General features: G+C 41.7%; 1 protein-coding gene across 2 annotated transcripts in view; it reads right to left on the bottom strand.

Moving 5' to 3' along the window:
* Positions 1-3919: 3919 nt before the first annotated feature.
* Positions 3920-15429, bottom strand: part of LOC129331276 (receptor-type tyrosine-protein phosphatase V-like) — a 72543-nt gene continuing 61033 nt past the window's right edge. For both annotated transcript variants that reach the window (XM_054981728.1, XM_054981729.1), the window contains exons 35-37: positions 13201-13358; positions 12909-13047; positions 3920-5552 (exon numbers count right to left, since the gene is read on the bottom strand). In XM_054981728.1, coding sequence (XP_054837703.1) covers positions 5493-5552; positions 12909-13047; positions 13201-13358 — 357 coding nt within the window. In that variant the 3' untranslated portion in view covers positions 3920-5492. The remainder of the gene's footprint in view (positions 5553-12908; positions 13048-13200; positions 13359-15429) is intronic.

The raw sequence follows: 15429 nt of genomic DNA, 5'->3' as shown, positions 1-15429 counted from the left end.
TTAAGGTATGTTTTTGTACGTATGTTTGTTAACTGCCCTGGTGGACCTGATAAGGACAGAAAGGCAGGTAATAAATTTTATAAATAAAATAAAAAATAAATGTTACCATTCCTCATGAAGGATAGACGGAGCCACAGTGACCAAAGGTAGCGTTGGCAGTACTGTCTACTGAGAGCTATACCATATTGCTAAGCAGGGCTTTTTTTCTGGGAAAAGAGGTGGTGGAACTCAGTGGGTTGCCCGCAGAGAAAATGGTCACATGGTTGGTGGCCCCGCGGTGCAGAGGGCAATCTAAACTCCCCTCTGTCTGGAGATCAGGGGGCGGGGCCACCAGCCATGTGACCATTTTCTCTGCGGGCAACCCACTGAGTTCCACCACCTCTTTTCCCAGAAAAAAAACCCTGTTGCTAAGTAAGCTTTTAAAATGTCCAGACAGTTTGTGATCTGCCTCCATCTTTAGTAGACACCAGGTGGGTGATGATCTGGAAAACAAGTGCCTGGAACTTAAAATCAGGTCAACATATTTAGGACTGTGCCATAACCGTGCCTGTTGAGGAACTGAATATCCCAACAGTCATTAAGAAATATGAATATTTCTTTTGTCGTGTTGGATAGTCAGATCCACAGTGATCTAAGACCTTAATGTATGTCTGTGTGTGCAACCATCTTTGTGCAATGTACATGTGCAAACAAGCATTAGAATGTGCATATAGTCTAAGGAGGATATTACTGTTAGCTTCTTTTTGCCTCAGTTTCCCTTTGTTCCATAGTGAGAAAGATGAGTTAGGGTAGAAGTCCATAAGCTGGGGGTTGAGGCTTTCTACAGTATTTGAATTCTGACAATGCTGGATCAAAAGAGCCAGAATGCAGTGAGGAAACCCATTACAAAGCTGGGGCAATTCATTCACCAGACTTGCGGTTAGGGTTGACAGCTTTAATTTTGCTGTTAACAACAACTTCACACAAAAATGCAGCAGGTGAAGAAGCTCTCTGTCTCACTGTATCTTTATGCTGGGGAAAGCTGTATCTGCTGAGTTTCTGCATGTCAAGCAACTGTTAAAAATATAGGAGCTTCTCTGGGCAATTCTAATGGCCCAGTAAAGGCTGGACTGGGGCAGCAGGTGGGGGGAAGAAAGTGTGTGACTGAGCTCTGTCTTGTTCCTTTGGACTGTAACTGTCTCCCATTTACTGGCAACACCCCCCTGCTCAGCTCAGGTTGCTTGTATTTTTCCCATTGTGGACTCCCAATTGCTTCTAGTCTCTCCTTTCCTTCTATTTAATTGTGATGCTCTTGGGAGCCAGACACTATCTGGGACCTTTGTTCCTTGGCTTAGAGTGATCTCCCTAGCTTTGATCTCCATTTCAGGGCCTCCTTTTCTTAAGGCCGTTCTCCAAGAATGAAACTTAACAAAGCCAGAAATCTAAGACTCACTCTGAACAGTGAGCCTCCCACCCACCTGCTTTGTCTGCATATCATCCCCAGAAGCTTCAGGGAAATGGGGTTGTGTTTTTGACAGATGTGCAGCTGGACTGTGCACTTGTGGTTGAATTTTCTACCTTCCTAGGATATGTTGCAAGTTGGCATCTCAGGAAAAGAGTTGGCATGGCCTCACCTGTTTCTAACCATGAGTGATAAAACAGATTTCTACGCTAGCTGCTTTCTGTTTGATTCACAAACAAATCTAGTTGTCAAAATATATGTGTCATAGGTTTGGGAAGGAAGAAAAAAAACCTTGCTCCTAGATGGGACTATCCGCGTAGGGGATCCCCGCACTTTGAGTAATTGATCATGGTTTGCCACAAGCAGAAGCAGGTGTACCAGTAGTGTAAGTAGCCATAGGTGTCTCAAGCAAAGAAGCATCTAAGAACTCAGCAAGCTTCCTGAAGTATTTCAGGTATTCCACATTGTATCCTGCCTCTAATAAGTAGGAGGAAGTGGAGAGAAGTGGAAGAGATGTTCTGATCTATTGAGAAGGGGATAGGTTTTTAAAGAGGTCTCTAAGCCTGTTGCATCCTAGGTTATAGTTTCAGGTAGCATTAAGTCCTAGAGGTTTGGACTACATTGGAAATTAATCCCTAACTTGAATTTGGAAAAGTATTAATCATTAATGGATTAATTGATTTAGGAGCAGGTGAAGATGTTTTATTTTCCTTCTTTTTTTTTTTAGAATGTTACAGACAGCCCTCCCTGAATTCTTTTAGAGCAGAAGTATTATGGAGAAACAGTTAATAAATGACCATGGGTACCCCCTCCACCCCCCTTTTATTAATTGTAAATTGGACTGCAGAGAATTTAGTTATGTGTTCCTGACTGTGACCAATCAGGCTAGATTGTGAGCTGACTTTGCCGTTGTAACTGTCTTTCATTGCAGGGATAGAATTTATAATAAATCTTATATTTGTCAGAGCATTAGTCTTTTGATAACTTGCCCTAAGACCACATGACTTTAGTTTGTTCTAGAAAAAAGGCTGAGATACAACCATAACATGTACATTTCAAGGTTGTTTAGAAGGCTTCATGGGATGATTAATGGCTTATCTGTGAACCCAGAAAAATTACAGTCCTCAAGTTGCCTTGGTTCTAGCTGGCATTGCAGTGTTGCTGAAGTGTTCGGGCCTCAACATATTTATGTTGTTCTATGGCACTCTCTTGCATCATCCCAACAGCTCCATGCTTCAAAAGAAAAAAGGCAGGTTGTTCCTTTTTATTCCAGGGTGTGTCTGATACCTTCCCTACAGTGTTCATCACTATGAACTAATTGGAGTCAGTAATTTATGAAGAGCAATATTTTGTCTTTCCTTTGCACTTTAATTTGTTTATTTCAAATGGCAGTTGTGCATTTTCATACCCCGCTTGCTATGCTTCTCCTGTGCATGCCATAATCCCAAACACCCAATTAAAATGATGAAAGGGTGATGATTTTATGAGATGCAAAAGAAGCTGTAGACGAGAAACTGGGACTGATAACTACACCTAAGTGATAGGAATGCTACCAGTATAAGGAAAATCCCCACGCCAATCTAGACCAATGAAAGCAGTCTTTGACAGTTGTGGTGACTTTTTGCTGATACCCATTGGCTGGATCAGATACTATTCTCTTCATCAACCTCATCCCATAATGTTTTGGGGGAGAAAGATTACACCTCCATGCTATGTCCATTAGGCAAACCTGTCCCACCTCCAAGTGATAAACAAAGATTGAAGGGAGCCATGTTGATCCACAGAAAAATTCCAAAAACAGCAGCAATGCAATACTTCATTATTAGGACAAATTAAAATATCACAAAGTAGCAAACCAAACTTTTGAGTTCCCCAGAATTTTTCATCAGGCTGGAAATTTAGTGTGTGTGTGTTTGTGTGTGTGTGTGTGTATGTGTGTGTATGTGTGTATGTATGTATGTATGTATATCTGCAGAATTTGTATAATAGGATGTGTTGCAGGCTTGAAGTACAGAACATATTTGAAGATGCATCAATTATTCTAAAAAAGCCAACAGTTAATCAGACATCTCCCCATTGGGTACCTATAAATATTCCCCAATCCAGTTTCCCTAAAAAGTGGCTTGGGAGTAGGAATTTTCTGTGAGAAAGTATCACCGGGAGAACATAAATATTCCATTTTGTCACAAGCCGCCCTCCCCACTCCTTAAACTGCATTTCTCTTGCTGTTGCACTGTTTCAAAAAATCATTGAGGAAAAGAATAACAGAAACTAAATGTAATGTATAGTTCCAGCATAAAATCTGGTTTGCCATCCTTTTTCTTTAAGCACCTGAATTTTGAAAAGGAAACTCCATAGAAACAAACTGTAGTACTGCCCTCTAGTGGAATATCACTCATATCTCTGAGCTCTTCTACAGTAATATTTTGAACCACCACAGAAGAAAATCAAAACAAGGGGAAGAAAGAAATGCAACTATTTCATTTTAAAGAATAATTTATTATAACAAAATTACTTCCTCCCTTTCCCCCTCTCTTTCAGAGAAGCTGGAATAACTTATTCCCATTATAACACCACATTTATTTGCGCTTTCTCTCACTCCCATTTTTAAAATTGCAGTAATTAAACAAATGATTTGAAGGTAAGCCAAATTAAAGGAAGAATTGGGCTCAAATAGACCAAAGAAAGAAGTAAAGGGAGGGTGTGTGTCAAACTTCCTAGATAATGGTTTGGGAAGAGAAGACCCTGTCTGTCCTTCAATGGAAGGAAAAAGAGACCTAGATACAGAGTCTAGCTCTGAACGAGATCCAGCTCTGGGCCTTAAAGGTGCCCCACAGGCAGGAAATGGCAACATTTCCCATGGTTCTCTGCTGTAGAGTGAGCAGCACAGGAGATGACTTGGGCCTCAAGACTAAGAAGGGGTTATGGAGAAACAGGGGATGTCAGTGATTTACTATGGCCCTAAAACTTTTCTCTGGCACTGAAGAGTTCTTTCGTGGGAGCAGCATATGTTATATGGATCAAGGCAACTGTCATTAAAAAGGTACTCGATCAAACCAACAATTTATGTTTCTAAACAGAGTATAGCCACATATTCTAGGGAAAGTCACAAGCAAGGCAAAATGGCCCCTCTGTTTGGATCCAGCAGCCAGCTCTATATAATTTCCTCTCTGAACAGACCTAACTTTCAGGAAGTTATCTAATACTTTAAGAATCTATGTAAATCATCATCAGAATACGCCCACCCAGCACTGAATTCCATAGGCTATTTGTAGGTTGTGAAAAAGCACTTCTTGTAGCTCTCTCAGCTTCCTACCAGTTCCATTAGATTACTGAAAATTTTTGGTTCTGACTCAACATTTCCCCCTTGTTTTAATCTTTCTCTCTCTCTTCACATCACACAGAATTTTTTATAAATCTTTGTCTTTCCTTCACAGTCATCTTTAATCAATGTAATGGTTTGAAAAACCATCATTTGTATACAGAATGCTTATTTCGATTGTGCTTTTGCAAAGAAGAGGCCCCTGCTTACTCGTCACTTTTTTGTACTTTCTCTGACTATGTCCAATATTTTACATGAAACCCTCCAGAACTGCACAGATTGTCCCGAATGTAGTATATCTTAGGTTTAGGTAATTATCAGACATCTGGGTTCCATTATCAGACTGGCCACTAATTCTGCCTGCATAAGTGCTGGGGAGCCCAGGGTTCCAAGACTGCTGAAGAGGGACTAGCAGGCTGGCTTTTTCTTGCCAGCTGTGTGTCCTCTATGAAAGGTGCATTGCTCTTGCCATGGGGTGCTGCTGTTTGCTGAATGCACATGTTAAGTTCCTTGATCTCAGGAGGCAGGAACATCACAGGTTCCTTGTGCTTGACTCCCATTATTCCACGTCCTGCACTTGGTTTCCGAACAGGTCCGCTGGGGCAGCTGCCCATCTCTGCAGGAGAACATCTGAGTTCCGTCCATGCTCACAGTCCTGCTGTGCTCTTGCTCATTTCCAGGCTTCTCCCATTGCCTCCCAGAGAGTGGAGGCCAGGTCCTGTGATAGACCTAGATTTGTTTCTGGGTGATGGTGTCACTAATGCATTCATATAGATACATGTACTTATCCTAGAAAGAAAAATAAAGAAAGTAAAGAGATGCCCAAACAGTGAAGGGGTAGCTCTGCTGTCATTTCTTATAAGCAATCAAAGAGTTTGTGATATTCCAGTGAGAAAAAGGGAAGCACATCCCAGAGTGCCAGGAATTAGATCCAAGAAACTCAAGAATCTATAGTAAAGTGGCATGTATGTTCAGCGAAAGCAAACTACTAAAGAAGCAGAAAAAGCAGGGGCACTAAACCACAGTGTGAACCCTTTACAAGTACCTTATGGTTAAAGCATAAGCAAGGCCAAACTAAGTGATCACCCTCATGGCTAAGCAACTTGATTACTAGGGAGAACCGTATTCTTCTCCTTCAGCTGGCTTCTATAAAGCAATACTTAGGGACTATGTTGTAGTATGGAAAGCACTCAGATCCAAAAAGGCCACTTCCTTGCCACACTTGGGCCTGTGGTATGCACAGTTCTACTCATTGTATCTCAAAAAGGATATTGTAGAACAGGAAAAAAGTGCAGAACAGGCCAGCCAAGAAGATTAAAGGGCTGGAGCACCTTTTGTATGAGAAATAAGATGACTGCGGGGGGACATGATATAGTTTATAAAATTATGCATGGGGAGGAGAAAATGAATATAGGAAACTTGTTCACCTTTTTACCATAATATTAGAACTCGAGTATAATCAATAAAGTTGATAGACAGTAAATTAATAACAAACAAAAGGAAATACTACTTTACTGAATAAGTAATTAAATGGTGGAGTTCACTGCTAGTGGATATAGCAGTGATACATGAACAGATGGCTTCAAAGGGGGAACAGACAGATTTAGTCCATCAATGGCTATTAGCCATGGTGACCAAAAGGAAACTTCATATTCACAGGCACCTAACCTCTAAATACCAGTGCTAGGAGGCAACATCCTGGCTTCTGTGTCCTGTTTCTTGGCCCTCTAGGGCAACTGGTGAGCTGCTCTGTGAAACAGGAGGCTGGATTAGATGGACTACTGGTCTGATCCTGAAGGACAGCTTACTTTGCTATGCCTCCCCTTTTTTGAGTAATTGCATGCGTGCGCATGCATGCATTGCTGTTGGGTAGTGGGGATTTATAAGTAAAATCTATGCAATGTGAATTGTATTTCATGTTAGAGTAGAAGTCGATATGGTGTTACATATGGGATTTGGACCAGGTGTCCTCTAGTGACACTACATATTGGCCTCAAACTTCAGGAAAATCTGCTGATGTGAAAGCACCTTAAGGCTACAAGAATGCATGCCAGCTTACACCTAAGAGCTAAACCACACAAGACAAATTACACAAGGATGCTCAAGTGAAGGAAGATGCAATGCTAGCTGGGAAATGTAGTTTTAATTTCACCTCTCTCCTCTGCCTCTCCAAAGGCTCTGTCAATTATTAATAAACCCTCTGGAGAGCAATCTTGGATGGCTCTGTAGAGAGGTGAAATTAACAAACCCTCTGAGGAGCAATCTAGCCAGCTCTGTAGAGAGAGGTAAAATTCAGACTACACTTCCGGCTAACATTGCGTCTCCCTTCACATGAGTGTCCTTGTGTAATTCATCTCATGTGGTTTAGCTCTAAGTAGCAGATTTATTGCTCTGTAGCATGTTGTGTGGACTTTGGTTTCTGCCTTCTTACACTAGAGCAGAGCACACATCTGGAGTGCTTGCATTTTTAAAAAGCAAACAGCAGCATCAGTTTCCCTTATTTTCTGACAAAGTAGGCTTTGTCTCACAGATGGGTATGCCACAATAAAACTGTTAATCTATAAATTTCCATAAGATTCTGTTAATTTCCCCACTATTTGCTATATATAGATAGAATATCTCATGGAATGAGAGCATGTGACCTGCCCCAAAACAACTTGAGAATGCCTTGCTTGACTGTGTGCAAAAGCCTGAACAAAGGAACTTTGAAGAAAACAGATGCAAACATTTTCATGGGGACTGCATGAAAGGCACCTTTCCCCACCTTCTGTGGATGTGGGAGAGCTGGTGGGCTTTGTGTGTGTGTGTGTGTGTGTTGGAGGAAGCTCTAATGGAACGTCCAAAGAGTTTGCTATGGAAGATCAGAGTAACTGAGTCATCTTGCCTACTTCCTGCCATGCTGGTGAACAAGCAAAAGGTAGCCTGCTAAAATTGCTATTGAGACTTTTTGTCCTCCCCCTCAGCTAATGTTTTCTTCCTTCTCTTATCTCATTTAGAATGCCACCCACCACTGACAACCACAAGGGTAGCAGTGCAGATAACGAAGAAACACATACAGATCCACTGAGTTCTTCAGCTTACTTCTAAGACAGAGAGCCCTGTGAATCTGCAGGGGGCAGACTCTAGAATGGCACAGTGCCATCCTTGGCCTTGACGGAAATCTTAGTTTAGGCCCTCCATTTTATTGGGAAAAATGGGTTAAAATAGTTTAAAATCAGAGGTGCAATGGATCTTGAATCAACAGACAGTCAAATGTCTGTTTGCTTTTTAAAAACATTTGCTTTTAAGGGCAAAGGTACACGGGGTTCCTACAAAACAAGAAACTCTTTGAACTGCATCTTGTTGCATGCTACATACTTAGACCACAAGAACAAGGAGAAGAAGAAGAATGATGGAGATTCTTCCTCTGTCTTGACCCTGAGAGAAAATCACCTGACCTATTGACCAATAACAGTTTACAAACGCATCTCAGTTTCCTGGGCTTCAAGGCTATTGGCTCTGTGCCGGGTTCTCTTCCAGGTCAACACAAACAATAGAAGCATATTAACCCCATAATGACTGAATGTCAGACCTTGCAACATATATTCCAACACCCCTTCTCAAAGTCTAACATGGAAATCATTATGTATCCATATTTAACAAACATTATTCATCTTTTATATCAGCATTGAGATCAAACATATTCTACATTTCACGAAGATATTCAAACTTTGTTTTAGACAGTGGCTTATTCAGGATATCTGCCACCATTTCTTTTGTGCAGCAATGGTCAATCGCGACTAGTCCCTTCTGGTACATATCTCTCTCACAAGTTCACATTTAAGCCCACTAGATCTGCTTCTTGCTTTGATACTTTCTCCTTTGCATATGGCGATGTAAGCTTGATTGTCCTCAAACATAACTACGGGTATAGGTTCGTTTATTCCAAAGTCCTTTCGCAAGTTAAAAATCTACTCTAGTTCACTGCAGGCACTTGCAGCTGCCACACATTCAGCTTCCACTGTAGATTGTGCTACTATAGTTTGCTTCCTACTAGACTAGTCCAGTCTATCAGTCCATCTCCATAAAAGAATCAGTATCCGCTGGTTACTCAATTCTCCTCCCCAATTGGCGTCCATATATCCAAACAATCTTGGCTTTTCAGATGGTGAAATTCTCAGTTTGAGGTATGCTGTTCCTTTCAGGTATCTTGCTAGTTTCTTTATCGTGTTCCAATCATGATGATTAGGAGAACTTACTTTTCTGCATAAGATGCCAACAGCTGCTGTAATATCAGGTCTTGTCGTTTTGCTCAAGTACAGAAGTTTTCCAACTGGTTCTCTGTATTCACCAACATTCCTAAGTGGTTGTCTATCCCTTTCTTTCAGGTAATCAGGTTCAAGTGGTACACTTGACACATTGCAGTTTTTCATGCCAACAGATTCTATAAAGTTCAGTATTTTTCTTTTCTGGGTCAAGAGAAAAGTTCCATCTTCAAGTCTTTCAAGCTGTATTCCAAGGTAGTGTTTTGCATCTCCGAGCTGCTTTGGTTGGACACCTTGGTTTTCTCTCGCTGAGTGTCTCATGATGGTCTCTTTATCATCTGGCCAGGCCTCTCCTGTGTCCCCGTCTTGTCTCAGGATCCCTGCCTCTGCCCCTTCTGAGGGTGAGGCCCCTTTGGGTTTCTCCTGGAGACTGGGATCAGCATCAGGTGGCCTCAAATCCAGATCCTTAGGTTCTTTTAGAAGTCTCACAGTTTCACAAAATCCATATTTCTTTGGTGGGTTTCTTTTATTGCTTCTTTTTGATTGTCTCACAGTGGTTGCTGCTTCTGTCTCTAGTCCAGTCCCTGCTTCCCCTTCTGTTTGAGTGGACTTGTCGGTTCCCCGGGTGTCACTGTTTGGGTCTTGAGAAGGTGGACTTGCCGGTTCCCCAGGTGTCACTGCAGATAACCAATTGACCAGTTTTTCAGGAGCAGTCTCTGCATCATTTGGATCAGTTGTCACTGTGGATTCAGTTGCATTAGAAGCATGTGGCAAATGGTTCTTATCCACATGCATCACATTGTGTTCCTTGACTCTGTGTTCTTGAGGGTTGAAAATTCTGTATCCTTTTTCACCAGTAGGATATCCTACAGTTAGTCCAACTTCAGCTCGAGGATCAAGCTTTCCTCTCTTCTCCTTCAGTATGTGGGCATAGGCCTTGGAACCAAAAGCTTTGATGTGCTTCAGAGCTGGCTTCTTGCCAAACCAGGCTTCAAATGGAGTGATGCCTGTCACCTTTGAAAGGTTCTCTGTTGTGTAGGTAAACAGCTGTGTTCACAGCTTCAGCCCATAATCCATTAGGCAGTCCAGAATGTATCAGCATAGATCTGCACATTTCCTGTATAGTTCTGTTCAATCTCTCAGAATATCCATTTTGTTGTGGCGATTGAGGTATAGTTACTTTGTGCTCAATGCCTTCAAGTTCCAAAAATCTCTTAAATTCTGCATTGCAATATTCTCCACCACCATCAGTACGTAGACTCTGAGGTGCTTTGCCAAACTTATTCTTAACTGTGGCAACAAAGCATTTGAATTTCTCGTGTTTCATCTTTGCTCTTCATGAGGTATACAAAGCTGTATTTTGTTTTGCTTTCAGTAAAAGTTGCAAAATACTTGTTCCTGCCAAAAGATGGTGCTAGTGGGCCGACAAGGTCAGAGTACACAGTCTAGAAATTCCTCATTATGAGTAGTGGGCTTCCCTGTGTAGCTTGGGCCAGTCCCCTTTGCTTTAAGACGTGTCACATCTTTCTTTTGCCTTGTCACAAACAGGAACAGAAGTTCCACAGTCCTTCAACAACTTATCAACACTGCTCACTATGGTTTCTTAATTTGACATGCCATCAATACAAACATCTGCGGTGATCACAAACACCTTGACTAATTTGACAAATGTGTCCTTCACCATCATCAACAACTTCTGAGTCTTCACTAACATCCACAGGATGATGAAATCCATCTCTCTCTTCCACCACAAATTCAACGCTAGATTTCTCACCAACAAACATGCTTTTACCGAGTTTCTTCTTGGGAATCTTATTTTCTACAAGTCTCTTAGTTGAAATCCAATTCTCTGCTGCTTCAGGAATCAGTGCTACATTCTGTAATTTAACAGCCACTATATATCCAGTAGTTGTAAGCATCTTAATTGGCACTATTCCAATCCCTTCCACATGAAGTGGTTCTTTATTTGCTTGTAAAAGTCTGAGTCTTTTCTCAGTATCAAGTTCACAAAAGGATTCACGGTATTTGCACACGTGTATACATGATCCATTATCGAATATGAACAATTTCTTATTTTCAACATCCTCATTATCACAAATTCTTACAAATAATCATTTTCAACATTTCTCTGAGCATATCTGCCATTCCCTCTCATTGCATTAAAGTGGTTTCTTCTGGCTTGAGGTCTGAAATTCCTTCTGTTGTTAAAATTTCCTCTGCTGTTATAATTCCCTCTGCCAGCAGGTGGCACTCTTTCATAGTGAGCATGTGAACCAGTAGCCATAGCATTTTGGCCATGTGCCCTGTTTGATATACAGTCTCTGGAGAAATGATTTCCCCCACATGAGAAACAATTTTTCTGCCTCTGTGCCCATCTTTCAGACTTAAAACAGCCATTCCATCAGACACAGTCTCTAGATCATTAGCTTGTCTCGCATCTGTTTCCTCTTTCAAAACTGACAACAAATCCTCTAGTGATAAATTCTTTTGGTGTCTCAGATGAAGCACAAGACTTTTGTAACTAGGGGGTAAGCCTTTCAGAATTGCTGCAATAACATCCTCATCTTCAGGCACTTTCCCCAGATCTTTCAATTGACCATAGATTGCCATGAGCCTTTTCAGTTGGGCAGGCAATGAATCACTTTCTCTCATTTTAAAATCATACAGCTGGCTCTTTAGGTACAGGATTTTACTGGACGTTTGTCCTTCATACTTTTTCTTTAAACGTTCAAGCATAGCCTTTGCAGTTTCCAGGGTATGCAAGCTAGGCACTTCGTGGCGAGTTACTAAGTTCATAAGTAAGGTTTTTGCCAAGCCATCTTGCCTAAGGAAGGCAATTTTCTCTTCCTGATCTGCTGGGACATCTTTGAGTAATGCATCAGCAGCTCCATGCAATTGCAGCTGATTTCTTAGTTCAGTAAGCCACCAGCTATAATTATTCCAGTTTAGGTAAGGCATACTGAACCCTCCTGGGCTAGGTTCAATGGGCTTGCATGTACTCACGTTCCTTTGATTTGACGAACTGGGACTGCTCATCTTGGAGTTTAGAAGGTATTCTTTCAGGCAGGCTGAATCAGGCACACTCAGGGTGAAAGGCTTCCTTCTCAGGCTGAGCTGGGGAGATCGGTTGCAAGCTGCCAGCTGCAGCGGTTTGTGTTTGCCGCTCCAAGAGTGAGAAGAAAAATCCTTCAAAAAATGGTCCTCAGCTGCAGTTCCTCAATGCGAACCAGTTCCTAAGCAAAACTCTCAGACAGCATGATCTGAAGTTTCCTTTCCTGATTACAATTGAGTGCAGGAGAGTGCAGAGAAAAAAAGTTGTTTTAAAAAATTCAAGCTTTTGTGCCTAATTAGCTTAGTCTCTCTCTCTAAAGATCTTTTGTCATTCAAAAAATCATTTGCTTGCATTGCAAACATCCCAACAACCATCGCTCTGCTACCAATTTTGTTGGGGAAAATGGGTTAAAATAGTTTAAAATCAGAGGTGCAATGGATCTTGAATCAATAAAGAGTCAAACGTCTGTTTGCTCTTAAAAACATTTACTTCTAAAGGAAAAGGTACACGGGGTTCCTACACAACAAGAAACTGTATGAACTACATCTTGTTGCATGCTACATACTTAGACCACGAGAACAATGAGGAGAAGAAGAATGATGGGGATTCTTCCTCTGTCTTCTTGACCCTGAGAGAAAATCACCTGACTTATTGACCAATAACAGTTTACAAACACATCTCAGTTTCTGGGCTTCCAGGCTATTGGCTCTGTGCCAGGTTCTCTTCCAGGTCAACACGAACAACCGAAACACTAGATAAACATATTAACCCCATAATGACTGAATGTCAGACCTTGCAACATATATTCCAACACACTGCTGCTCACGCAGCCTGTTGCCCCTTACATACCAGTGTCGGAGTCATCAGGCAGCAGCTCCTCACCAGCCTCAAGACAACCCCGTACACATCGACACTTTTCTCTCCTTTTAGCTGCTGTAGCAAGGTGTCCAAGGCAATCAGCATGCCCATCTGGGCCACACCTCCCGAACTGGGAAAAGGCAAGAACCAGCAGAGGGTAAGCAGATAATTCTTGTATTGCCATCTGTCAACAGCAACTGGTGACGCTGACTTAATGATCACTAGTCCGGGGAGATTCAGAGTAACAACCAAGCACCATCCACTGATGGGCAGAGGAGCCTACCTGCAGTGAAGGACCAAAGGGCTGTTTCTCTTCCGATGTGGCACGAGTTGCCTGATGATGGTGAGGAAATCCACCAGGACTGTGGGAGCTGGTTGTTCCTCTCCTTCCCACAAAGGGAAAAGGAAGTGTTGCAGCACTCTCTCCTTGGCCTTCTTTTCCTGGAAAAGAAAGAAGAGAGGTTGTGATTGTTGAGCAAGTGTAGGCAAGCAAGCAAGAAGTGCAAAGGACAGACCCAGGGTATTAATTAAGAGTTCTGTATAAATGAAAAGCATGCAAGCAAGCCAGAAGAGACAGGACTAATTTAAAAGTTTAAATGTTAGTACATTAATAAAGAGTGGTTTGTTAAAAAAAAGAACATACAAATAATGATAGCGGGATATACCATTCCTCTCAGCAAAGTTTGAACAGTTTCTCCAATTTAAGAAGCTTCTGCCAACAAAAACCTGCTTAAATTGGAAGAATACTCCTCTTGCAGGAGAAGCTTTGGTGAGTGAAATGGCCACTCAGTACCAAGCTGCTTCTTGCTTGTCTATTGACAGGCAGGTATAAAATGGGGACTGTACCAGTGTTTCCTCATGTGGCCTACAGCCACTCTCTTAATCCCTGGCACTTTATTTCCAATGCCTACTAACTCAACCCTTTCACCTCCCTCTCCCACCAATATCTGGTGATTAATTACTACTCCTTGCTGACTAGACTTTCCTCAATCTGTGTGTGTTGGGGGGGAGGGGGTTATGGAGAAAGGTGATTAGGAATCTGAACAGAAGGATTAAGACTTCCGGTTTGGGATTAATGGCGATCTGACGTAGCCTAGGGAGCTGGGCTATCCGAGATACTGTTTTTGGAAAGCGAGGTGCTTGAACGCCTGCTACCGTTCCCCCTTCAGGGAGAAGGGGGTCCAGAACGCTACGCGACCCCGAGAGCGTGTGATCTCGGTGGTGGTGGGGGTTCTGAATCAAGGATTCTCCCCATCACCTTGAGGTCCCCTCGGAGAAGGGCGAGCGACTTAACTCTGCAGTACCTCTGGAGTCATTAATTTGGCATAAGATCATCAGAAACCAAGCCTCAATACCACTTTGACCAACTATAAACGGAGGAAATAACACAGACAACCCAAAAAAACAACATAAGGTAAAGATTGTTATCGGACTTTTTAAATGAAAATGGAGAAAAAAGACCAAAAATTAAAGTATTATAAAGGCTTAATTAAAGAGAGGAAACAATAAGGAACAATTATTGAGTAAGCAATCTCCAATTTGGCAAGTTTTTAAGGACAAAAAGAGTGATAAATAGTATTGTTTATGCATACGCGGTTTGAAGAGAGATAACCAGCGCGAGAGAGGAGGAGGGAGCTGGGAAATAGCGTACGAAACATCGCAAGATGAGACAAGACTGAAAGAGGTGGAGACAACTTGTGTCTAGAGGGGACAAGAAAACAGGAAGCCGGAAAAACAGCAAGAAGAAAGAAGACACGGAAGCAAAACAAAGAAAATATCACGAGAAAACTGGGATTAAAGGAACAGGAAGCACAGCATTTTAACTGAGGGAAGAAGTGATTCCAGATACCATAGAGAAATTGCGCCCGACATTTTGGGACTAAATTGAAAAAAAAATTTTTTTAGCGAGGCCAGTAAAAGCGAATTATATTAAGAGGGAAAAAAGAAAAGAAGGCAAAATGGATCTAAGAAAGAGAGCAGACACGTGGGGTGGCACCAAGCCGAGTCCAAGTATGACGAAAAAGATAGATAAAGAATGGCAAGCCACAGTAGATGCAGCAATTGAAGGATTGGAAAAAAAAGTTACAGAAGGCTATAAAGAATTGAATCAATCAATACAAAAGATGCATGAAATTTTGGTAAAGGATCTAAAAGATATAATCAAAACGGAAGTAGCGGAACTGGCCAAGAACATGGATGGAATTAAAAATGAATTACAAGCAACAAATAATAAGGTGCAAGAAGTGGAACAGAAAACCAATGATCTAGCTACAAATGTAAAGGTGGAAAATCAAGCATTACAGGAAAGGATGGCAGTGATGGAATGCAAGACAACGGAAAGACAACTAAGATTTAGGGGCGTGCCAGAATCAACTACGCAAAGTGTGCAAGAACAGATAACAGATATTCTAGCTGAATTTTTGAACAAGCAACCAGAAGAAATCACAGCAAATCTGGATCTAGTGTATAGGGTCAATTCTGCCTATGCACAACAAAAGAATCTACGAAGAGA

The sequence above is a fragment of the Eublepharis macularius genome, chromosome 5 (assembly GCF_028583425.1).
Source record: "Eublepharis macularius isolate TG4126 chromosome 5, MPM_Emac_v1.0, whole genome shotgun sequence".
NCBI lineage: Eukaryota > Metazoa > Chordata > Lepidosauria > Squamata > Eublepharidae > Eublepharis > Eublepharis macularius.
This window is presented reverse-complemented; position numbering and strand designations above follow the sequence as displayed.